Source organism: Amphiprion ocellaris, chromosome 4 (genome assembly GCF_022539595.1).
Source record: "Amphiprion ocellaris isolate individual 3 ecotype Okinawa chromosome 4, ASM2253959v1, whole genome shotgun sequence".
Classification (NCBI taxonomy): domain Eukaryota; kingdom Metazoa; phylum Chordata; class Actinopteri; family Pomacentridae; genus Amphiprion; species Amphiprion ocellaris.
In genome coordinates this window covers 5,155,567-5,179,662 of record NC_072769.1, presented here as the reverse complement: position 1 = coordinate 5,179,662, position 24,096 = coordinate 5,155,567, and the positions used below count along the sequence as shown (strand labels likewise).

Here is a 24,096-nt window from a genome sequence, read left to right as displayed (position 1 = left end):
CTCGGTGCATATTGTCTTACTATTTTTCTTTATTCAGTATTGTTAGACTCTATGTTCACAAGTCCTTACTTGATGCCTGTAATTTTAGTCTTAGGATGATGTAAGGTTTGGTAGATACATTTACTCATTTTGTCAATTTTTTTTGCACTTAATCAAAAATTTGAGAAATTTTGAATTGACAAATTGAAATTTGACACATTTTATTGAAACTGTTTCTACTTCTTAGTGGAACTGTTAACTTATAGTGTATATTTTTTGTATCTTGATACATGTCAAAGTTTTTGGAAACCTCTAGAGACCTCTTATTTTAAAAACAAGTATATAATATTTTGTTAAAACATTAACATGGAAAGTAACAAGTGGCCAAAACTGTCAAATAAATGTACAAAGTGTACCAAAAGTTCTTTTTCCCCAGAAAAACAAAGCTCAGAGATTGAATATTAAATGTGTTCAATTTATTCTATAACCAGTATTTCCCCTTTGATCACAGCTTTCAATCTTTCAGTCATGGAATGTACAAGGTTCTTGAGTGTGGATGGTTCTGTCTTTCCCACTCCCAGACAGGCCTAGGGTTGAGCTGTTTCATGGTACAACTTCAGTACAACTTCATCCTGGTCATGGGAGAGAAGGAGAAGACGAGCAACACTGAACGTTCGCACCCGGGACAACAAAGTCCACTGTGAGCGCAGTGTGGCGGAGTGCATCGAGCGTCTCAAACAGCTCAAGACCTCCAGGAGTCGGAACGCGGAGGAGGAATTCTGAGCTTTCTCAAACAGCTTCTCAACAGTACCTCAATTCTCCTGAAAGATAGATGGGCAGAAGTGGACTGGTACAGATGCGACTGTGCAGGATTACCCAACAGTTCTCAAATGGGTTGAGGTCAGGGGAGTTTATTGGCCATTCCTCCGTACGCAGAAAGTCAGGTAGATGCTCAAAACACCATTGCTGAGTCATACGGGCAATGTGAGCAGGGGCACCATGTTGTATAACTACCAATTCTGAACATCTGTTGAACATTTTCCGTTCAGTCACAAAACCACCATTTTTTTTTTCCCCTTCTGGTGAAAACTGAGTAGTACCTTTTCTAGAATGTTGTTGGTATAATATTGTGCATTAGCAGTAGTACCTTGAGGCACAATGTGCAGCTCTGAGAGACCTGAGCAGACACAATCCCCCAAACCATACCATGGGCACTGAATTTCACTGCTCAGAAGATGGTACTTTTTCACGATCATCTGTATAGATACGGTTGTTTTGGGTGTTGGGTGTAGGAAATAAGGAGGGAGGACATTCATCAGAGAAGATCCAGTTCTCCCAGCATTTTGGAGTCAGAGTTATATACTTCTATATAAGTATATATCTTCTATATATACTTATATAGTTCTTCGCTAAAGCCGGTCTCTTCTCCTTTTGCAGTTTGGTGAGTCACGGGGTACATTGCCTCTTGTAAGCTTTTAGCCGCAATGTTCCTATTAAATAACGATGCACAATGCTCTCAGAAACATCTTCTCCAAGAGTTTTCAGCCTCTGACTGAGTCACTGGCTTGAATGGTGTCTTTTACCCTTGACCTTTCTCATCAAATGCTTAGCTCTTGCAGTTAGGCCACATGAACGTCCTGAGCGAGGCAAGTCTTTGAAGGATCGGCCTTTGTTGTACCTTTGCCACCACTTCTGCACCCAGTGGATACTTCTGCCAAGGACTTGAGCTACCTGCTAGTGAGTTTTTCCTGCATTTTGAAGAGCAATGGTCTGTGCATGAACTTCAGACTCTGAAAGAGTAGCTTTTCCACCCGTTCTTGGCCATGATAGCAATGCTTCCAAAATGTGGTTGAGTGTAATACATTTTGGTCAAGCAAGAAATTTTATATACTGGGACCTGACAGTTTGACCAGACAACAACCAAACAGAACCTAATTGACCAGGTGTAACTCATTTTGGTGGCATGTAATAAATTTGATGTATAAAGTAGCATAAAATAGTACAGTACTTAAATAAAAGGTCTGGATAGAAGTATAGAATCAGATATATGAAAGTATCAAAAGTAGAAGTGAAGATTGTGCAGAGCAACATTATTTTTGTTGCACAATACTATCCATGTTAAGCTGGTTGATGCAAAGTACATTTACTCATGTACTACACTGAGGTACTTGCATTTCTACTTCACATTGTTTCAGAGGTAACTACTGTATGTCTATTTAATATCTATACCTACTTTTCAGATGAATAATTCATAATATAATCAACAAATAAATGATGGATTGTCATTAAAGAAAGATCCACAAGCTATGCAGCAAGTTAAAGTTAATAACTCAAAGTTCACCAGCAGCTTGAATTGACATGCATATCAATGCATCAATAGTTTCAATCCAGGAATACATTACCAATTAGTGTGAAATGAACCACTTTTGGTAATTTAAGTTTTGTTTGACGCACAGACTTTTCACTCTTTTTGAGGTATGGTGACTTAAGTAAACAATCTTTGTATTTCTTCTACCACTGGACAGATGTCAAACAATAGCAGTAAATAATGGTAGACACTAGTTGCAAAAGAAACTATATACACTAAACAGTGATTGTATCTGCAGCTTCAGTGAAAACATGTGGTGCTGTCTCCACTGAAGAGGAAAATAACAAAACACTGATGGTACAAATGAAGCTTTTAATGAGAACAGCCAACAACCTCAGAGAGAGTTCTCAGCAGCTCCAAATGAACATCAATATTTTACAAGTACTACTGAAACTCAAAGGACACTATGTACGATTCCAGTTACCGTACATTTAATGCTGTGATGCATGTTTGTCCAAAAAGCATTAAGAGCACTTTCACAATGATATTTTACACCGAGTCCAAACTGGTAGCACCAGGAAGAAGAATAAATAATGGAAAGACAGCACGTGTGATTTACATGATGAGTCCAGGGGATAATGAAATGTTTTTTAGCTTCCAAATGAAAGTTCAAGTAGGAAACAACAGCTACTCTGCAATAGAACAGCAAGGAACATGTTTCATTTCTACAGATGTTGAAAGATGTCTGGGCGAAGGTTTAGTGTTTTCAGAAAGCATCAAATGAACTATAAAACCTTATGTACTGCAGCTGTTTGTTTCAGAGTTAACAAGTTCCTGACAGCTGATTGGATGGACCTCAAGTTACAAATTATTCAAAAACATACCAAACTGTACATGTTGAAGTATAATGCTACTGTACACAACACTGAGGCCTTGAGTTTAATCTTCATCGAGACTATCATTTATCTACCACCGGTTACCATGGATACAATGCCATTCTCGTGGACAGATCATGTAAACTGCGATCAGCCATTTTTAGCTCAGTAGCAGAGCATTAAAGTATAATTCTGATGATTTTCTGTATGTTATTGTGAGTTAAGGTAGCACTGTTGCACTGGGCGACATGTTCCTTCATCACCATGAACACACACTGTAGTTGTGTTAATTCAGCTGCTGCCCCAAATACTCACAAGGGCACCAAAAGTAGGCTGATCTGATGCTAAAAAATAGTCCCCAACAAATTTCCTCCCGTCGTTGGCCAGCTGCAGTGATCAGCTGATAAAACTACACATTTGTGAGTCACTGATCTTTAGAAGGAACGGATGGACTGAGCTGAGAGCAACAGACAGAGTCGGGAAGTCATAAAGTATTGAGATGACGTGTAACACATTTTTGGTTTAGATCTGCATGGTATTTGTTGACATTAAGAAAAGTACAGAAAGTTACCAGAGGAATCCTTTAAATAAAAGTCTAATAGTTCTGCTTTTGTCCTGTAGAGGCTGTAGTGAAAATTATGAATAATTAACATCCTGATAATCTCTTCATAAAATATGCAAATCTGTCCTGAGGGTGGCGCTAGAGGAAAAGGTCATTAGAATCTAAAGAGTTCATCCCCACTGCAGAGATAACTTTTAAACCCCAACAGACCACAAGGATTTCAACAAATAAGGAGCTTCATGCTTAATATTATATTTATTCAGGTTCTTGACGTAGTGTTTTCAGATATGTATGAATTTGTCTGTAGACAGTAATGCAAAATCAAGCTTTTTAGCCTATATGGCTCTATAGCTCTAGAAATGTTGGCCTGTTGGGGTTACCACCTTGCTGTAGAAAAACAAAGATAGACCGATGGAAGGATGGATGAATTCAAATAACTTTGGTGATCCTCTGACTTTTCACTTTTCTTGTGCCACCATCAGCTCAAAATTCCTTCAAAACTAATGGCAAATATTAGCATGCTAAAATGCTAAACTAAGATGGTGAAGATAGAAAGCGATATACCTGCTAATTTAAAAAAGCATTGTAACTGTGCACATGTTAGCATGCTGACATTAGCCTTTAGCTCAAAGTTTTCCCAAAGTACAGCCTCACAGAGCTTCTAGCATTACTGCACTCTTAATAGGCATGTTTACGATTGTGACTAAATTACTTAAAATATTTAACAAGCATGACTGTGTTAAATTTCTGTTTCTGGTTAATGCAATTAACTCCAGATGGAGACATTTATGCAGAAAACAAAGAGACCCAGGATTGAACCCTGTGGGATGCCACATCTGCTGTGGGTTAGATGATAGTTGCAAGGCTCTGATTTAATGCTCTACACATTTTCTGTTACAGACATCTGAAATGACTTCCATTCCAGTCTCCTTTATAAAACAACGATCTTAAAACCCGGATGACCCTAAACCTGCCAGTGTGCTGCATGTAAGTACTGTGGGGAATACACACTTAAACCAATAACAAATTGTTCCCCAAACATTAAAAAACAATTTTAGATCTTGCTTTGTATAAATGTGTCACCTTTATGCCCTTGTTTGGTTAGAGTGGAGACGCTGATCAGTAGCAGTGAAAATCTCAATTGTTTTTAATTCAGTCAGATTTTCCCACAGGACTTGAACACAGCAGGTATGCAGAGGCAGCTTTCAGGTTGAAACAGAACATCTTTCTTCAGTTTCTTAAACAGAAGATCAGTCTGACATTCGCTAGTGAAGGGAGGACGATGGGGCTGTGTCCGACTGGTGGGCCGCCAGGACGGAGGGCTGCTGAGCAGCGCTTGGGCCCGACCCACCGGGGTTGCCACCAAGGGTCATAGGAGCAGGAGGGCGAGGGTTGAGGCGAGGTGGTAGGGGGTTAGAGGGGCGGATGAGAGGCGGGGGCTGCTGCAGAGTGGGGCGGGGCTGCAGGAAGCGGGCCTGCTGTTGGAGGGGTGGGGGCTGGCGGTGCAGGGAGGGTGTGGCTGGGAGGGACGGCCGCAGGAGGGGAGGGGGCTGGTGGAGGGAGGAGGACGAGGAGGAGGCGTTGGACGTCACAGGAGTTTGAGCTGAAGAAGAAGAAGAGGCAGCAGGAGACGCTATTGAGGAGGTCACCTGACCCTGCAGAGAGGACAGGAGAGAGAGGAACACTGAATTATTTAAACAAATCAATCTGGAGGTCAGTAACAGAATCACTAACGAGACAGCAAAGAAGGGGACAAAAACATGCTACCACCAAAGAACGCTCAAGGCCAACGAGACGTGTTATTCAGGGCTCCAGACTGCCACCAAAATCGTCGCATTAAACCATTTTTTGAGAGTGTGCGAGCTAAAATTTCAACTAGTCGCAGTGTGCGAGGTCATGATGATCATTATTGATGATCATAACTGACACAGGCAACTACTGTGTTTACCACAGTGGTGGAAAGTAGTATGTTTATAACTTTGGTGTACTGCAGTATTCACACTTAAAAACAAGGTCTTCTCATGAAATGCGGAATGTACCTACATGTGCTGTTTTTTCCGCTCACAGAAAACAGCATTGTAGAAAAAAAAACCCTCATCTATATATTGGACAAATATGACATTAGAACGCTCTAGTTTACTCTTTTGGTCACACACCTGCCTGAGCACCACAGCTACCAAGCAGCAGCTGCCGGAACTTGCAATGTGGGGCGTTTAGGTAACATTGGTAAATTGTAGTGTCTATCGATAAGCAGATGTTCAGCAAGTGATGTGTTTTGCCTGTGATGAGGTGGAAGGTACAATGAAATGATAAAGTTGGTTGCAGCGGTGCTACCAGTGAAAAAGTTAGTTGGAAGCCCTGGTATTGCACAAAGATGTTTCACCTCTCAGCCAACAGGCTTCTTAGTTCTGAGTTATGATTGGATGAGAGATAAAAATCTTCAAGCATCTACTACTAAGTCCAGCTGCCCCTGAATCAACCCTTCTTAGAGAACCATGACGCATGTGTTTAGTATGTACTGGAGCCAATATGACGAGTTCAAGACAGTCATCTGTAATATGATGGGATAAAAAACAAAGCAGGGTGACTAAATGTTGACAGTTGGGCATTATCTCTCTGCAGACAAGTTTTTAGAAATTATTAAGTAATGGCTTCCTGGAAGGAGGGCAAGCAATCTAAGAACGTTATGCAGAAATATGAGCATACAGATGTTGTAGTATGTGCTTGGGAATGTGCACATGACACATATAAATCAGGGGAAACAGTCAATTGAAATGTAATCATGTATTATTAGATGTGCCACCTCCTCCTCCTCTTCGTCAGTGCTCTTTCCTGATGGAGTGGTTGAACTGTTCTTCCCCTCTTCTCCAGAGGTGGCGCTGTCTCCGTTGGGAGCTCGAGTTCCCTGTTCCGCCTCCCACTCCTGCAGCACCTCCTCCAGGTTGAACCGCCGACGGTAGTTCACAAAGAAATTTTTCACCTGGCCCACTGTCTTGTTCCCAATGACATCTGCGATGGCCTGGAAGTCTTTTCCATACTTTCTGACACCTGAGGGCATTGAAGATGGATTATGACAATGTAATCAAATGTCCAGTTGAACAAAGTTTTTAGAAAAAGAAAAAGAAAACTTGGTAAAACACTCAGTCTCCTTTAGCTCTGTTTCTGGTCTCCTGAGGGATATATCTGACTCTTTAGCTAATTAATGCTCCACTACGTTTACCAGCTCACCTCTAACTGTGTCTGTCTGCTGTTTGGAGCTGAGCAGGTAGTGCACAGTGGCTTTTTAGGGCTGCCTGCCTGCTGTGGCCAAAAACATAGAGTATAAAGAGTGAATCAAAACAGCAAACTTGCAGCTGGACAGATAATTACTGAGCTAAAACTCACTATTCAGCTCAGTGCAGATTCAGCTCTTATGTCTGTCATTTCAAACAATGTTAAAAAATGTCACAAAATGGGAAACAGCTCATGCAACATTTCAGAAGTTCTGTATGAAGTCTGATGGATTTCACCTTTAAACATGTAACCAGAGGGTTGTACTATGAAGCAAGTTCAACATAGCTGGGATTTCTTTGTGGAAGTCGGCTTGACAAAAACTAAAACCTCAGTCAGAGTTGACAGATATGAAGGTGGTTTTCTACTTTCCTTGTCAACTCAGACTTTCTGCTTTAAAGTCTGTGTGTTCACATAAAAGTGGGCCTTAAACGTGTCATTTTACACTTCTTCCGCACAAAATAAAATGACCGCGTGCAGCTACTTCAGTCAGCAGGTTGTTTTAATGGAGAACAATGAGGATTATAAAATGTATGATGGTAAAAAGCTGCTACTGGAAATGACGCAAGACAGGAAAGCTGGTAGAAGATTATTAATGTGCATTATATATGTATTTTTTTGATCAATACAGCTGTTTATTGATAACAGACAGCTGCACATTAGAGCTGTTAACTTTAGACCTCATGATATTGTATTGAAGTGGATTTAGGTCTGACCCTGTCTCATAATGCAGGAAATCACTGCAATTTTTGAACAAATCAAAGTGAAAGTATTGTTACTGATTGAATAAGCTCTGTCATAAATACGAATAAACTAATCAATATTCTAATCTGTGTTCTATCAGCTGCCGTACCAGCATGTAAACAGACTTGACAGCAAATCAGGACCAAACTTAAAACCTATTTATACGATTTCTGCATCACCAACTGAATACATGTAAGTTCCCATGGCAACATGATGCATACAGTGTACAATAGTCACTATGCAGCTTCGTTCAGTGGTTTTAGGAACATGCACCTCAACAGGTTTGCAGATAAAACATTTTCCCTCAGCTGAGAATCTGTATCGCTCATAAATAAATATCAGGAAATGCCTTGTTTAGAAGGAGACTCTTCTTACGGCCGATTTAAATCTATAACTCTGAACAAAAACTGCTCCTGACCAGCTTAGCTCTGCAGCGTATTTTACCATAGAGATCTAGCACGAGCTGCATTCGTGATACTTGACTTTCAGCTCAACATATCTTGCTAACCCACTAATCTTGCTTTGTAGTACAGCCCTCGGGTCACCTGCTGTTAATATGAACAGTGGTGAAGCTCACCTTGAACAGCCAAGAGCTGCTCGTCTGTGGTCCAGCGGGCGTTCACCTTCTGGTTACACTACAAGATTAAAGATCAGAGTTACGATGACTGACAGTTTGTACTTTGATACCAAAGTTACATCTGATCTCCACAAAAAGAATCCTGACACACATTATTGTCATTGCAGGAAGCACATTATTATCAATCATTTCAATTGGAGAGTTTTATGCAGTTTATTGATCCTAATATTAGTGCTTTGTTGTGTTTGTACCTCAGGCAGTCGGAACTCTTCGATCCCCGTCTCCAGCATGTGTTTCAGTCCACTGTTCATCTGTTTGGCATTTTGAACCTGCAGAACAGACCAGAAACACTGAGGTTAGCTTCACCAGAAAACTCAGTCTGACCCTTTCCTGCTTCCCTCCTCTAATGACTAAGAGTGTAGTTCTTTATCAGTGACTGCACACCAGAAAAGCAGCTTCATATTGTACTGAATCAACCACCAGGTGGCAGCGGAGTTCAGGCACAGCAGTAATATGTGGTGATGGTAAGATGGAACCTGATAAAGCTTTCCTCACATTTGTCCCAATGACAAGTCTGATGCTTTGGGGCTTCAGCCAATGTAAAAACAGTGATATCTGTTGGCTTTCCAAAAATTATAGCTGGATTTAGAGACTGGTACTGAACCACTACAACAACTCACTGGTTACAACAGTTACATCATTTCACATGGGTACAGTAGAAATCCAAGAATCAGCAATGCTCTTGTTCATAAGTGCTACATCACATGTAGATGTTTAGCTGAAGCTTTAAAAGGTCACTAACTCAGTTAAGTGTCTTCAAACGATTCTGACATCTAGTATTCATCTGATGCAAGCTATGAATTTATATACTGAAACAGATTTTATCTCAGTGGAAAAAAATGGAAGTTCGAAGTTTCAGTATTATCCACATATCTCTGGTAATGTGGACAGGCATCAAGCAAGACAGCTCTGGAAGATGACTGGGGTCCTGGGCTCAAACATGTTTTGGCAGTACACGCCAGCCAGTGCACTGCCAAGAGGAAGACATTTACTATTTAACATTGTGGCAGGTTTATGTTTCCTGTGAAGGTCTCTGACTGGTGAGTTACAAATACAGCTGCTGTCATTACCCTTATGCTAACATGCTAAGCAGCAATGATAACACTAGCATGCTAATGGTAGCATTTACAGGTGATTTATGCTTGTCTTCTGTTTTAAATATTCCAGATACTGAACTGCTGTAAAGACTCTTCACATCCACATTCCAGTGGCCCCTTGTTTTGAGGCAAGAACTTACTTGTGCAGAGGTGACCTGCACTTGTTGATTTTTGACCACAAAACACTTGAATCATTGCACTGAAAAGCAAATCCATAATGTTGTTTTTATTAATTATCTATAGTTGAATGTCATGTCAGCCCCATACTGTAGACAAGGCAGAAATAATTTCAAAATCAGATCATTCTTTGGCACACAGAGAAACAATTAGTATCATTAGAAAGGTTAAGTCCCCGTTTTTTAGCTTATATTTATATAGTCTGCAGCAAACTAGCATAAAAAAGTCTGCTCCCTCAGCAGTTCTTGTTTGCATTGTATCCATGGATGTACAGACAAATATCACTGGATTGTTGTGCTACTGGGCTGCACAGTGGCTTGGTGGTTAACACTGTCTCCTTGCAGCTAGAAGATCCCTGGTTTGTGTCCCGGCCTTCCCGGGATCTTTCTGTGTGGAGTTTCCATGTTCTCCCTGTGCATGCGTGGGTTTTCTCCAGGTTCTCCAGCTTCCCCAGCTTCCGCCCACAGTCCAGAAACATGCTGAGGTTAAATGATGATTCTAGAAAGTCCTTAGGTGCGAATGTGAGTGTGATTGATTGTCTCTATGTGTAGCCCTGTGATAGACTGGTGACCTGTCCAAGTGTCCCCTGCCTTCACCTTTAGTCAGCTGGGACAGACGCTAGCCCCGCCCCCGCGAACCTAATGAGTATTAAGCGGTGTATAGATGATGGATGGATGTTGTGATACTGAAGATGAACAGTGGTTTGGTATTGGCTCACTTTTTAGATTGATGGTTGGGTTACTGTTGTCATAACTTTTAGAAATGATGAACTAAAGCAGATGAGTAAAAATACAAATTGTCCTGTTATTCTCCCTCAGGAGCAGCACATGGAGCAGTAGCGCCTCCTACCTGTCTCTTCAGGGACACCAGCTCCATGTCCAGCTGACGGAGGAGGGTGTTGGCCGCAGAGGCGCTGCAGGACACCGCCACCACGTCCTCCTGGGTCAGGTACATGCCTTTGGGGGGGCGGCAGCGGGAGCGTTGATGGTGTCGGTGCATCAGGGTCTGGTGCTCCCGCCGACCCAAAGCCACCTTAGAGCCCGGTACCACCGGCTCGGCCTGATTCTGAACGGGAGAGGATACAGAGAGGAGGAACAGATAATTCAAACATTGTGTTTATGGAGCTCTGAAATGGACTGAGGTTAACAGACAAGTTAAAATGTAAGTGATTGCATTAATAAAGAATATTGAATAGTTTCTATTATGTTGTATATCAAAATGATCAACCTCCATCACTGCAGAACAGCTTTAAGTTGTTAACCCATTTCTTGTTCCATATTCCTTTTTGTATAATTCTGACATGTACATTATTTTTCAGTTTTGGGTAACCTTATCTTTTTTATTTCTTTTTACCTCTGGCAGTTCACTACTTACCTTTGTACCATTTCAAGCTAGCTAATATTAACAAGAATTGCTTCTTATCTTGTTCATAAATTCATAAATATATTGGTGGGTTATTGCCATAGCAACAGCAGCTCATGTGTTTCTGTTACCTCTTTCTTGGTTTCCTTGTTGGGATCGTAGTCGCTGTCGTTAGCTTCAATAGGATTGGCATCCTCCATCTCCTCGTCACTACAGCAAAAACAAGAAGCCAAAGTTCTACGCTCAAGAGCTGTCACACACCGGCAGGTGTAACATCTGAATACAAAACTCACTCTTTACAAGTTCTCTGTTGTCTTTGAAACAGAAACAATCGGTTTTGTAAATCAACTAAAACTGACAAATCAAGTAATGCTTTCAATCATCTTTAACAAAAAGGCTCAAACTTTGTCTGTTTTTACATTGTGACACAAAGAAAATATCCTGACAACAAAACACATCTGACACCTGACTCTGGGAAACCCGCTGTCCCTCTGCATGTTTTCCAAAAGCATAGGATTTAATTTGAGTTTTTTCTTTCACTGTGATTATGTTCTGAAAGATACTAAACAGATAATTAGTAAAGAGAACCGTGTAAGACAGGGTTCTCTGTAGTAAACATTGCAAATACAACAGTATACATCATAAGGTCTTTATCAGGGAAATTAAACATGATTACAAAGTTTAGAGTCAGTCACTCTTTACAGGCAGTGTTTAGGAGAGCTTTAGCACCATCAGCTGTTCAAACCCACAAATTACCAGCTGCTTGCTTAAAAGAACTTCAGCTTGTAGGCTGATTCTGATCAAGAATCCAGCTTTCAAGCACTGTCTGCACTCATCAGGATCCATCCATCCATCCATTATCTATACACCGCTTAATCCTCACTAGGGTCGCGGGGGGTGCTGGAGCCTATCCCAGCTGACTCGGGCGAAGGCAGGGGACACCCTGGACAGGTCGCCAGTCTGTCGCAGGGCCACATACAAAGACAAACAAGCACTCTCACATTCACACCTACGGGCAATTTAGAATAATCAATTAACCTCAGCATATTTTTGGACTGTGGGAGGAAGCCGGAGTACCCGGAGAGAACCCACGCATGCACAGGGAGAACATGCAAACTCCATGCAGAAAGATCCCGGGAAAGCCGGGACGCGAACCAGGGACCTTCTTGCTGCAAGGCGAAAGTGCTAACCACTACGCCACTGTGCAGCCCACTCATCAGGATATTATACAAAACTAAATTTTCCTCTTCATCCACACACAAGTGGCATTTTGGGTCACTCAAACTGAGACTTTGTCTCAGTCCCTTGAGTGCAGATTGCAAAATGTAGTTACTGTGTGTCTGTAAAGGTTATTGATTTGTCCAAAGAACACGCACCTGAAACAACAACAGCAGCAATGTTGAACTGTTTAAATAGAGTAAACAGTTGTTTCTGCATTTGGTTAGCCCTGCCAAATATAAGTTTACAACTCAAGGCCAGTTCACGGTTTCTGCATGACCAATGCAAACTTTGAAACCAGACAGTGAACATGCATCTAGTACAACAGGTCTTCTCCAGATGGCCCTAGTACTCTTCATATAGAACACACTTTATCACACAGGCTCCTGTTAATGTATGTGAAAGGCTGTGACAGGATTTAGCATAACGCACAGACTGGGCTGTAGCACTGTGTTGTGTTGAGCACAGTGGGTGGACAAAGTGCAAGATTTATGGAGATTTTAGAACTTCCTGTCAAAAGTCCTTCAAAGTCCTGCAGTAATTAGTCTGAATACAACTATTTCAATGATAAATTTTAGAGGTACAAATGATGGAGAATCTCCTTGTACAGTTTCTCCTCATAAATGTTTCTTTTTAGCTCACTGTGCTGCTCAGAATGTTTGAACATTTGCCGTAGTTTATGTGTTCCTGTATGGAGGCATGTAGGAAATATATTTTTAAACACATGGGATGGGAGAATATATGTGTAGAAAAATATTCATACTAATGTGGTGAAGGCCTTAACCTTAACTAAGCATGACACAAATGTCTTAGTTCAGTAACAAGTGACATAATATATATTTTTAGGATTCAATTTCATTATTATCGACTTCATCAAAACACAATCATTTTTGTAATTTGTAATAAGTAAGAGAAAAAAGTCTTGGCTCAGGATTCACTTATTTGTTAAAGTTCCCTGTTTCTAAGTGATGTTAGCTGTATTTAGTGTTTTGGGTCTTACTATTTAATTACTTTGAGTTATGAATAAACCTAAACTCTAAATGCAAACCATTTTTCAAAACATAACATTCTGAAAGTCAGACTTTGACACTGAGACTCTGTGTGAAGTGAATGTGATTTGTGGCAGGTGCTGTGTTGATCAGTGAGCTGTACCTGTCGTCCTGGTTACTCCTGTTAGCCAGTTTACGAGCCTGTCGGTCCATTAGACTTGTTCTGGAACGTGTCTTCTTCCACGAGTAGTAGTACTTCACCAGACTGGAGATGGATTTGTCCGGTAACTGAATGAAACACAGTAAAAGTCCACATTAACTGCCAACATGGATTAAGCCACTTGCAGTCCTCTGCATGAGACTCTCTACTCAAAGTAAGTGGTTAAATGATCTTGTGGATCATCAGGGGTTTATCTGACAGAGTGGATTCTTAACTGTGTGCAGTGGTGGAAGAAAAACTCACACATAAAAAAAATACTCCATTGCATTGAAATTTTATTATGAATGTTTAATCTGAAAATTATTTACTTGGGAGAGCCATAACTTAAATGCTGTGGAGAAGTAGTAGCAGGGAGAATTAAATGCAGTCCAGTAGTGGGGCAACGCTGCTTTTCACCAATGCCACTGCGACTCTGATGTAATTATTATGCCACATATAAACTCCCCTCCGAAAGTACTGGAACAGTGATTCCTTTATTTTTGCTGCAGACTGAAAACATTTGAGTTTGACATCAAACAATACCTATGAGAGAAGATATTAACATTTCAGCTTTTATTTCCAGGTATTTACATCTGGTTCTGATACACAACTTAGAAGATAGCACCGTTTGTTTGAACCCACCCATTTTTCATGTGAGCAAAAGCATTGGACTGACAGGTGTGCTTTATTACCCTGGTGTGTTCTATTAGATTGATTATTCAAACAATAGCACTCAATGTCTATGTTCAGTGTCAGATTTGGGTTTTGCTTCTTCAGACTGCATCTATAGTTAGAAGTGTAACCAACACGAAAACCAGAGAGCTGTCTATGTCTATGGGGGAAAAACAAGCAATTGTGAAGCTGAGAGAAGATCCATTGCACAAAGAAGAAAGAAACCCCTGGTGTATGAAGTAACAGATGTCAAACAGGTACACCAAGGAAAACATTGTGAGAGTTGTAAAGAAAGACACCAAAACAACTATTAGTGACATCAGCAACAACCTACAGAGGGCAGGAGTGAAGGTACCACAATCTACTGTTCACAGAAGACTTCATGAACAAAAGTACAGAGGCTACAGCAGAAGATGCAAACCACTCATCAGCAAGAAGAACAGAAAGGCCAGGCTGGAATTTGACAAAACATACGGAGATGAGTCTCAAAAATTCATGGACAAAGTTTTATGGGCTGATGAAACAAAGATGAACCTTTATCAAAGTGATGGAAAGGCTAAAGTTTGGAGAAAGAAAGGATCTGCTCATGATCCAAACATACCAGCTAATCTGTGAAACACAGTGGAGGTAATGTCATGGCTTCTTCTGGGACGGGCTCACTGATCTTCACTGATGATGGAACACATGATGGCAGCAGCAAAATGAATTCAGAAGTCTACAGAAACATTTTGTCTGCCAATTTAAAGAAAGATGCAACCAAACTGATTGGGAGATCAAGATAATGGCTCAAAACACACAGATAAAACAACAAAGGAGTTCAACAGGGGCAAGAAGTGGAAGGTTTTAGACTAACCAGGTCAACCTCCAGGCTTCAACCCTATAGAGCTGCATTTTACCTGCTAGAGAGGAGACTGAAGGGAGAAACCTCCCAAAACAAACAACTGAAAGAGGCTCCGGTGAAAGCCTGGAAAAGCATCACAAAAGAAGAATGCAAAGGTTTGCTTATGTCAGTGGGTCATAGGTTTGATGCCGTTATTGCAACTAAATATTAAATGGTCTTTCTGTTCCAATACCTTTGCTCACTTAAAAATTTGGTGTTCTGTTACAAATAATGCTATCTTCTAAGTTGTGTATCAGATCCAGATCTAAATACCTGGAAATAAAAGCTAAAATGTGGATGTCTGTTGTGCCAGTGTTTACCATCTGCTGGATGCGATGGAAGCTCTTGCCATGGAAGCTGAACGCCTGTTCAAACAGCACCTTGTCCTCCACCGTCCACTCATCTGGGAATGGCGTGAAGTTTGGCAGGTCAGCCAGAGATTTCTCTATGTTGTGTTTGTGCCAGAAGAGCATTCCAAGAGCCTGTGTCACACACAGACACACATATAACCAGTCTTAACACCATGCAGAAGCTCCAGACTATGTCTATATTAAACCGTGTAGATTTCAGAACACTGTTTTTGACTGTGTCCATGTCAGTGTTTCCTGTGAAACACGCAAACATGAAAACAATTAAATCTCTTTTCAGTTGATTCAAGTAAAACTGCATCACAGACAACATTTGTTAAGTGATTAGACTGATGACATGATTATTGACATGATTATTTTATTGTCTACATCAGGGGTGTCAAACATACGGCCTGCGGGTCAAAACCGGCCCGCCTGAGGGTCCAATCCGGCCGGTGGGATGACTTTACAAAGTGTAAAAATTACACAGACGACATTTACTGAAATTTTTCAATAAAAGTAACGACAATTTTAAATGTCTACTGTACTGCCACAAATTTTATCTATTTTTATGTAAAAATTTTTATACATTTACATGACAGGGGGATAAATTAACCTTCTTCCTTAAGAAGAAGTTCAGGTGGGCAAGATTACTACCCAGATGTGGTAATTAATGTAAGTCTAAAATAATTTCTAGATGTTGACAAGTTGTTTTGATCATATAATAAAATACTATATTGTTCAGTTCCAGATACCTGTTTGTAAAGGTTTGCGCCTTTGTAGATACACTGTGATCGTCAGTTGTAATGTGTAAATGATCAACTGAGGCGTCATATTGTTGAAATTTCACTTATTTTTCTTAAGAAACTTCAAGTTGTTCATAATATTTTGTATAAAGATAGTTCATTAAATGTGAACATCTTCAGAATGTACTTTTTTTTGCACTACAGCAAAGGGAAATATTTAGAGTTGTAGTTCTTTATAGGTTATTATGCTCCTATTTTACTGATCCATCCCACTTGAGATCAAATTGGGCTGCATGTGGCCCCTGAACTAAAGTGAGTTTGACACTCCTGGACTAAATGTTGTCTGACAAGTCGGCTTATTGCCCTTTCCACACCTGCACTAGTATTATTCACAATGTGAATGAGCTGAATGAGTATAAAATGGGGACTTGGTATGAAGCCATAAACCACCAGTTGTTCCCCAGCTGAAAAAATCCTCATTTAATAATAAATAACGATGCTCTCTGTCAAAATGAACATAAATCCAGGTTGATGACTGTACTATGAAGTGAGATTAGTGGGTTAATGAGATATGTTGAGCCTAAAAGTCAGAGTTTTCAGTATCACGAAGGTGTCTCTATTTTGACCCACCTAGATCTCCATGGTAACACATGCTATGGAGCGAAGCTGGTCCAGAGCAGGTTATGTCCCTTTAAACAAAGCATTTCCTGATGATTATTTATGAGCGATACAGATTATCAACTGAGGGAAAATGTTTAATCTGCAAACACCTTGAGCTGCATATTACTGAAACCACTGAATGAAGCACTAACAGTGTTGTACACTGTATGTATCATGTTGCCATGGGAACATGATGTGAAGTATTTAGTTGGTGATGCAGAAATTGTATAATTATGTCAAGTTTGATCCTGTCAAGTCTGTTTACATGCTGGGACTGCAGCTGATTGAATACAGATTAGAAAACTGGTATTTATTACAGAGAATATTCAATCAGTGACATTAATTTCACTTGGATTTGGCCACAAATTAAAGTAATATCCTGCATTATGAGACAATGTCAGACCAAAACTTCAATCATGCTTGAATATATGAAGTATAAGGTTTAATAACTTTATTGTGCAGCTGTCAGTTACGAATAAGCGGCTGCATTAATTGGTACAATTAATATTTAACACACGTTCAATAGTTTTCTACCAGCATTCCTGTCTTGCATCATTTCCAGTGGCAGCTTTTTACCGTCATACAAGTCTATGTTCCTCATTGTTCTCCATTAAAACAACCTTTTGACTTAAGTAACTGCACACAATGATTTTATTTTGTGCGGAAGAAGCGTCAAATGATGCATTAAATGCCCACTTTTATGCACACAGAGTTTGAAGTGGAAAGTTGAAAACCACCTTCGTGATGCCTGTTAACTCTGACTGAGGCTTTAGTTTTTGTCGGCCCATATTACACAAAGAAAGCCTGGATATAGCCGAAAGAAATTCTGTCTTAACTTTGCTGTTATAAAGCTCACATTGTTTCGGCAAAGCTCAATACATCCCACATTTTATGGAAGCAAAAACTAATGTTGTACAACTAAACACTTGATAATGACACAAACTGATGATGATTAGTCCTAAATGTTTAAAAAAGGTTATTTTACACAAGATCTACAGTGTGTTAAGTTTTCAGTCCAGCAGAGTAAAACAAACAAATGCATGCATTAACACTTTAGTTATTTACTGAATTACATTTCCATCTAGCTGTTTCTACACACTCATTAAAAAGAAAAAATGTTTTTACGCTCGGCTGAGGTGGAAAAGTTGGCGTTTTGAAAACAGAATACAGATCGGATGTGCGCAAAGCAGCAAGGAAATTGTCAACTTCACATTATTACATGAAACAATTGTTACATACACAGGGGGTCTTCAGTTTACGTTGTCGTCGATTAGAGAAAAAATTAATCTGGCCCTTCCTGCAAATGTCACAGATGTATCATCGAGTACAGATACTTTAGAATTGGCTGTAAGACCAGATGGATATTTAGAATTTTTCACCCCCATACATCTCTCTGAACTCATTTCAATAGTTTCTACATCCAAACCATCAACATGTCTTTTAGATCCTATCCCAACTAGACTGTTCAAGGAGGCTTTACCTTTAATTAATTCCTCAATGTTAGATCTGATTAATCTCTCTCTAGTAACAGGTTATGTACCACAGGCTTTTAAGGTTGCTGTAATCAAACCTTTACTTAAAAAGCCCACTCTAGATCCAGATGTTTTAGCCAACTATAGACCAATTTCCAACCTCCCATTTCTCTCTAAAATTCTGGAAAGAACAGTTGCAAATCAATTATATGAACATTTACAAAGGAATAGCCTGTTTGAAGAGTTTCAGTCAGGCTTCAGAGTGCATCATAGCACAGAAACAGCTCTGGTGAAAATTACTAATGACCTTCTCATAGCGTCAGATAATGGACTGGTCTCTATACTTATTTTATTGGACCTTAGTGCAGCATTCGATACAATCGACCACAAACTTTTATTACAGCGACTAGAACATTCTATTGGCATTAAAGGGACAGCACTGGACTGGTTTAAATCCTACTTATCAGACAGGTTCCAGTTTGTGCATGTCAACAATGACTCTTCTGAGCATACTAGGGTTAATCATGGAGTTCCTCAGGGTTCTGTCTTAGGACCAATACTGTTCACATTATACATGCTTCCCTTAGGCAACATTATTAGGAAGCACTGTATTAATTTCCATTGTTATGCTGACGACACTCAATTGTATTTATCTATGAAGCCAAATGAAACTAATCAGCTAGCTAGACTGCAAGATTGTCTTAAGGACATAAAGACCTGGATGACCTATAATTTCTTACTACTAAATTCAGACAAGACTGAAGTCATTGTATTTGGCCCCAAACATCTTAGAGAATTGCTTTCAAAGCATATAGTTACTCTGGATGGCATTACATTGGCCTCCAGTACTACTGTGAGGAACCTCGGTGTTATCTTTGACCAGGACATGTCCTTTAACTCGCACATAAAACAAATCTGTAGGACTTCCTTTTTCCACCTGAGAAATATTGTGAAAATCAGGAACATCCTGTCTCAGAGTGATGCAGAAAAACTAGTCCATGCATTTGTTACTTCTAGGCTTGACTACTGTAATTCCTTATTATCAGGTTGTCCCAATAGCTCTCTGAAACATCTACAGCTGATCCAAAACGCTGCAGCCAGAGTACTGACGGGAGTTAGCAAGAGTGATCATATTTCTCCTATATTGGTTTCTCTTCATTGGCTCCCTGTTAAATCTAGAATAGAATTCAAAATCCTTCTTCTGACATATAAAGCTCTTAACAACCAATCTCCGTCATATCTTAAAGACCTGATAGTACCATATTACCCTAGCAGAACTCTTCGCTCTCAGACTGCAGGCTTACTTGTTGTTCCTAGAGTCTCTAAAAGTAGAATGGGAGGCAGAGCCTTCAGTTATCAGGCACCTCTCCTGTGGAACCAGCTCCCAGTTTGGGTTCGGGAGGCGGACACCCTCTCTATTTTTAAGACCAGGCTTAAAACCTTCCTTTTCGACAAAGCTTATAGTTAGGGCTGACTGGGTGACCCTGACGGGGTGAGCTGGTGTTTTCATTTGCACAACTGACTTCCCCTCTTGACGTCCCTTTAGTTTGCCCCTAGTTATGCTGCTATAGGCCTAGGCTGCTGGGGAACCTCTCTGGATGCACTGAGCCCTTCTCTAACTACCTATGTATTTACTATATATACCATTATTGCATTACATTCACTCTGTTTCTTTCTGTGTCCTTTCTCCGAGTGTCCCTGGTCCCAGAGCTGGATGCTGGATGCTTCAGATGTGTGGCTGTGTTTTATGGTCCTTGTGTCCCACCCCCCCACCTCTCTATCTCTACCCCTCTATCTGTATCCCTCTATCTCTACCTCTACCCCTCTATCTCTACCTCTCTACTTCTTCTGTCCCTCTCAACCCACCCGGCCAGCAGGCAGATGGGTCCCCCCACATTAGAGCCGGGTTCTGCTCGAGGTTTTTTTTCCCTGTTAAAAGGGTGTTTTCCTTGCCACTGTCGCCTTTTGGCTTGCTCTGGGGGTCAGGCATATGGGTTCTGTAAAGCGTCTCGAGACAATTTGACTGTAATTGGCGCTATATAAATAAAATTGAATTGAATTGAATTGAAATCGTCGGCCTACGGTGTTTCACTGTTACATTGGAACTGGTTACGTGGAACTAGTTGGCAAGCGGAGTGGATGAATATGTCGTAATGCAGCGCTGTTAGACGGCTTTGTTTACATACGCCAGTTGTACGCCACCTTGGATTGTGCTACATTTGCTAACTTTTTGACCTTCATTATGGCTCCAAAGCATAAGTCAGACTCTTCTGATGGCAGTGCTTCGAAGAAAAGGAAAGCCATCTCCATGGAAGTGAAATTAGATATAATAAAACGCTCAAGTTGTAAAAACAGCAACATATTCTGTTATCTTCTTGTAAAATGACTCATACATGCATGAAAGTCATTGGTGTTCATGACTTTTCCAAAGAACTGATCGATATCATGACGCACGTAACGGCTTTGTTTACATTTTCACTGGCGTTCCGACTTACAGCGAAAATTGATTTATGCAGATCCGTAAGAACGGAACTCTGACGTAAGTCGAGGACCCCCATATATCTTTTTCAGTGTTCTGTGGTTTAATGACACCAGCTAGAGAAACAGTACCAGCTCCTAATATTCACATACCAGTAGTGGATGGAAACTTAGCTGCTGAGGGACTCACCTGCTCCACGTTGTATCCATGTTTCTCTTTGGCGATAGCGATGTATTCGTCCACTGTGGAGAGATACGCACTCTGTCAGTTTGGTGTGATCTGAGGACCTGATAGAGGACTACATCTGTGTCAAAACAGTCGTAGAAGATGGATTTAATCTTCTTAGTCAGACTGTCAAGTTAACTTACATTTGGAGTCCACGATGGTGTGATACGGAGACCAAACCAGCATCCCTCCACTGTCTTTATCTGTGTACTTGGTGGAACCTGAGTGTAGACACACAAAAAAAACACGGATAATTCAATCTAATTACAGAGTAGTGAGCCATGAAAGACCTGTTTCTCTGTTGACAGAGTTTTGGAACTATTTTATTGTTTTAATATTATTACTTTAATTATTTAACTTAACAGATTTAATGATAACTAAATATATAATAGATACCTGATTGAAGCAAAGCCCACCCTTGCCTTAGACTGTAGGGCTGTTAATGTTTTGACGGTGTCTCATGAGGTAATAATCCTTCACTTGCTTTACATCTTGAACAATTTGGGCCAATAGTAGGCTTACAGTTGTTTCACATTTTAGATCCAATTTATCCAAACCATAATTTCAAACCAATAGTCCATATCCCTTATTCACATTTTGGAAATGTTCTTAAGCTCTGTCTTCCAATTTTGGTTTAAATTTTTATGTTTTTTTAATTTTAATTTTTAATATTTTTACAGGGATTGTGAGCAATGGCAAACAAATTAAATCAAGAGCAAAGAAAGTGGAAACTAAAGCAGAACTGGAAGTGTGAAAATGCCGAGTAGGTGCGCCATCATGGCAAGGAGCCGATAACACTCCCCCACCTTCACGCCAGGCAATTTATCACATAAGAAATACATTTGAAAGCACAGGTTCAGTGGTTGATTTAACTACTTTTGGCCCACCCTGTATATTCATAGGAACAATAGTGTTGCTCACTTGTTGAATATGGGAGAAACTGGAATTTTCAGGATAAAATCTGGGTATGTTACAGCAATAAACAAGCAGAGCTGAATCACAATTAACTCATTCTGGACTGAGATGACATGGGTTTGAACCAGCCCTAATGTCCAGATTAATTTGTTCCACAGGAGCAAAAGCAGTAGGATGTCCTGCTCAACACAGCTGTTAGTTATGATTTATCAAAGAGACATAAGTATAGTAAGAGATCCCTAAAAATGCCTAATATCAAAGAAACGCTAGACAGGTTCAAATTCCTCAGTATTGTTATCAAGTTATCTTTTTAAAATTTTGCACTCAGAGCAGTTGGTTTATTTACACTGATCTTTTATTTACCCTCCCGATACTTGAGACAGTAATAATACTTTAAACTTTTTAAATAAGCAACATTCATTTTCGCCATCAGTTAAGAGTTATCTTGATCTATCCATGAAATGTTTTGTCTATAAAATGTCATAAATTTGAAGGAAATGACCCATGACATCTTGCTCTGTCCAAAACACTGTTAATTTACAATAGCTACACTATCTTAATAGATTCATTCAAGCAAATGTTTGGCATTTAATGTTCTTGTGATGTAATAGTTGATTAACAAAACATTTCTGCTGTAGAGGAATTGTTGTAGCCTCACTAATCTGAGTGTAATGTGGCATTTTAGAGACAAAACAGTTCATGGATGGATCAAGAGAACTGCAAACTGATGGCAAAAATAAATATTAAAAGTTATTTTAGAGTACTGTTATTGTTTCACATCATGAAAGATCAGAGTAAATAAATTATTGCATTTATTTCATTAACCCTCATTTTGTCCTGCAGGTCAAAATTGACCAGTATTAAAGTTTGAAAAATGTGGGGGGAAAAAAAAATATTTTCACAGTGAAACGTCTGATGTCCACATTTTCAACATATTTGGGAAATCTTTGAACATTTTTTGGTGGAAAAAAGAAATGTTAAAAATGTTTCTTAAGAACAGTCACAAAAAAAATCAACCAAACTCCAGCCAATTTCACTGGATTTTGGTTGATTTTTATGTGAATGTTCTTAAGAAAATATTAGAAGTTTTACTGATATATATGGAATCACTTTAGATATTTTTAGGATTTTTTTGGAAGATTTTTACTCATTTTTTGAAAATATTTACAAGAATTTTCTTGGGAAATTTTGGGGATTTTTTTTAAATAAAACTTTTAAGGGAAAACTTTTAAAGAATTATTGGAATTTTCTTCCTGTAGGCTTTGCAAATTTTCAGAAATTTGGGGAATTTTTTGCTGAATTTTTGGATTTTTTTCAGACAAGGAAACAATATTTTTGGTGCCCGTAAATGAGGACAACAGGAGGGTTAATATCTCAAGTTATGAGTGAGGTAGCGTCGGTTGATGCTGGAGGTTTTCTCCTTGGATTTTTACACAGTAGTACTGGTTCCAGCCCCAGAGAACAGCTGGGTTAAAGAGTCCTCTCCAGCTGCAGTCTGAATCCACTGACATGAAGCAGACATGAACCGAGGCTACCACCGTCCATCACTCCGGTACAAACCAGCAAAACCAGTAAAATCTCACCGGGCTCAAACTCCGGGATGTTGGCCTGATAATCGGCTCCAACCCGCATCCCCACATCTGGAAAACACAAACAACAAATAACGGCTTGATTATTATTTTTTTTAAGTCCCGTTTAAAACGCGGCAGCGATAAGAGGCTGTTCGAGGCTACCCTCACCGTGCTCGTCGTCGCTGCCGCTCTCGTCAGAAAAATGTCCGTTAGAGGCGTTGGACGGACTCTTGGTGCCGTTTGAGCGACCTTTGCCCAAATACTCCGAGCCTTTGTCCATCATCCCCGGCATCTCGGCGCTCTGATTCCCGGTTTTCAGCCGCTGGGTCGGAACATAAAATGTCAGCAGGAGCTGGACGGTTTTTCTGCTGCAGTTCTCGGACTCACCGCAGCTCCGTCCGTGTCGCTGCAGCGCTCATCTCCCCGCTCACACCGTGTTTACGCGATCATTCCACGCTGTAGCACGTCGGCGATTATAGCAGCACAGTCTCCTCTGAGTTCCCTACGGTTTTGTATTTTAATATTTCCCCCGAAGCAGATGTTTGCCGTATTTCAGCTGCGCCCGATAAGGGTCTAGCCGTCGTGGCGGAAGGCTTTTTACGCACCGTGGGGCGGCAGTGCGACTCCTGCTGCTGCGGACCCTGTGGCAGCGCAGCAGATCCTTCCGCCAACACAAACTGATAAACTAAAACAAAAAATAAATAGAAAACAA

The 24,096-nt window shown here is 40.2% G+C and overlaps 1 protein-coding gene across 1 annotated transcript; it reads right to left on the bottom strand.

Moving 5' to 3' along the window:
- Positions 1–2,645: 2,645 nt before the first annotated feature.
- On the bottom strand, positions 2,646–23,825 carry rcor3 (REST corepressor 3). Its single transcript, XM_023287921.3, has 12 exons — positions 23,553–23,825; positions 23,397–23,453; positions 21,042–21,119; positions 20,863–20,915; positions 15,290–15,451; positions 13,382–13,506; positions 11,143–11,221; positions 10,499–10,714; positions 8,567–8,644; positions 8,316–8,373; positions 6,528–6,772; positions 2,646–5,379 (listed from the first exon to the last, which is right to left on the bottom strand). Exons 1-12 carry the CDS (start codon positions 23,674–23,676, stop codon positions 4,990–4,992), a joined length of 1,665 nt encoding a protein of 554 aa, XP_023143689.2. The 5' UTR covers positions 23,677–23,825; the 3' UTR covers positions 2,646–4,989.
- Between the last annotated feature and the right edge of the window lie 271 nt (positions 23,826–24,096).

What these genes read in the sequence shown, in the direction of transcription:
- rcor3 (XM_023287921.3), bottom strand. Translation starts at nt 23,676, where the DNA reads ATGCCGGGGATGATGGACAAAGGCTCGGAGTATTTGGGCAAAGGTCGC. An exon ending in CACCATCGTGGACTCCAAAT is followed by an intron (nt 20,916 to 21,041) that starts GTAAGTTAACTT and finishes ATCTCTCCACAG; the next exon opens with TGGACGAATACATCGCTATC. An exon ending in AGGAGTAACCAGGACGACAG is followed by an intron (nt 11,222 to 13,381) that starts GTACAGCTCACT and finishes TTTTTGCTGTAG; the next exon opens with TGACGAGGAGATGGAGGATG.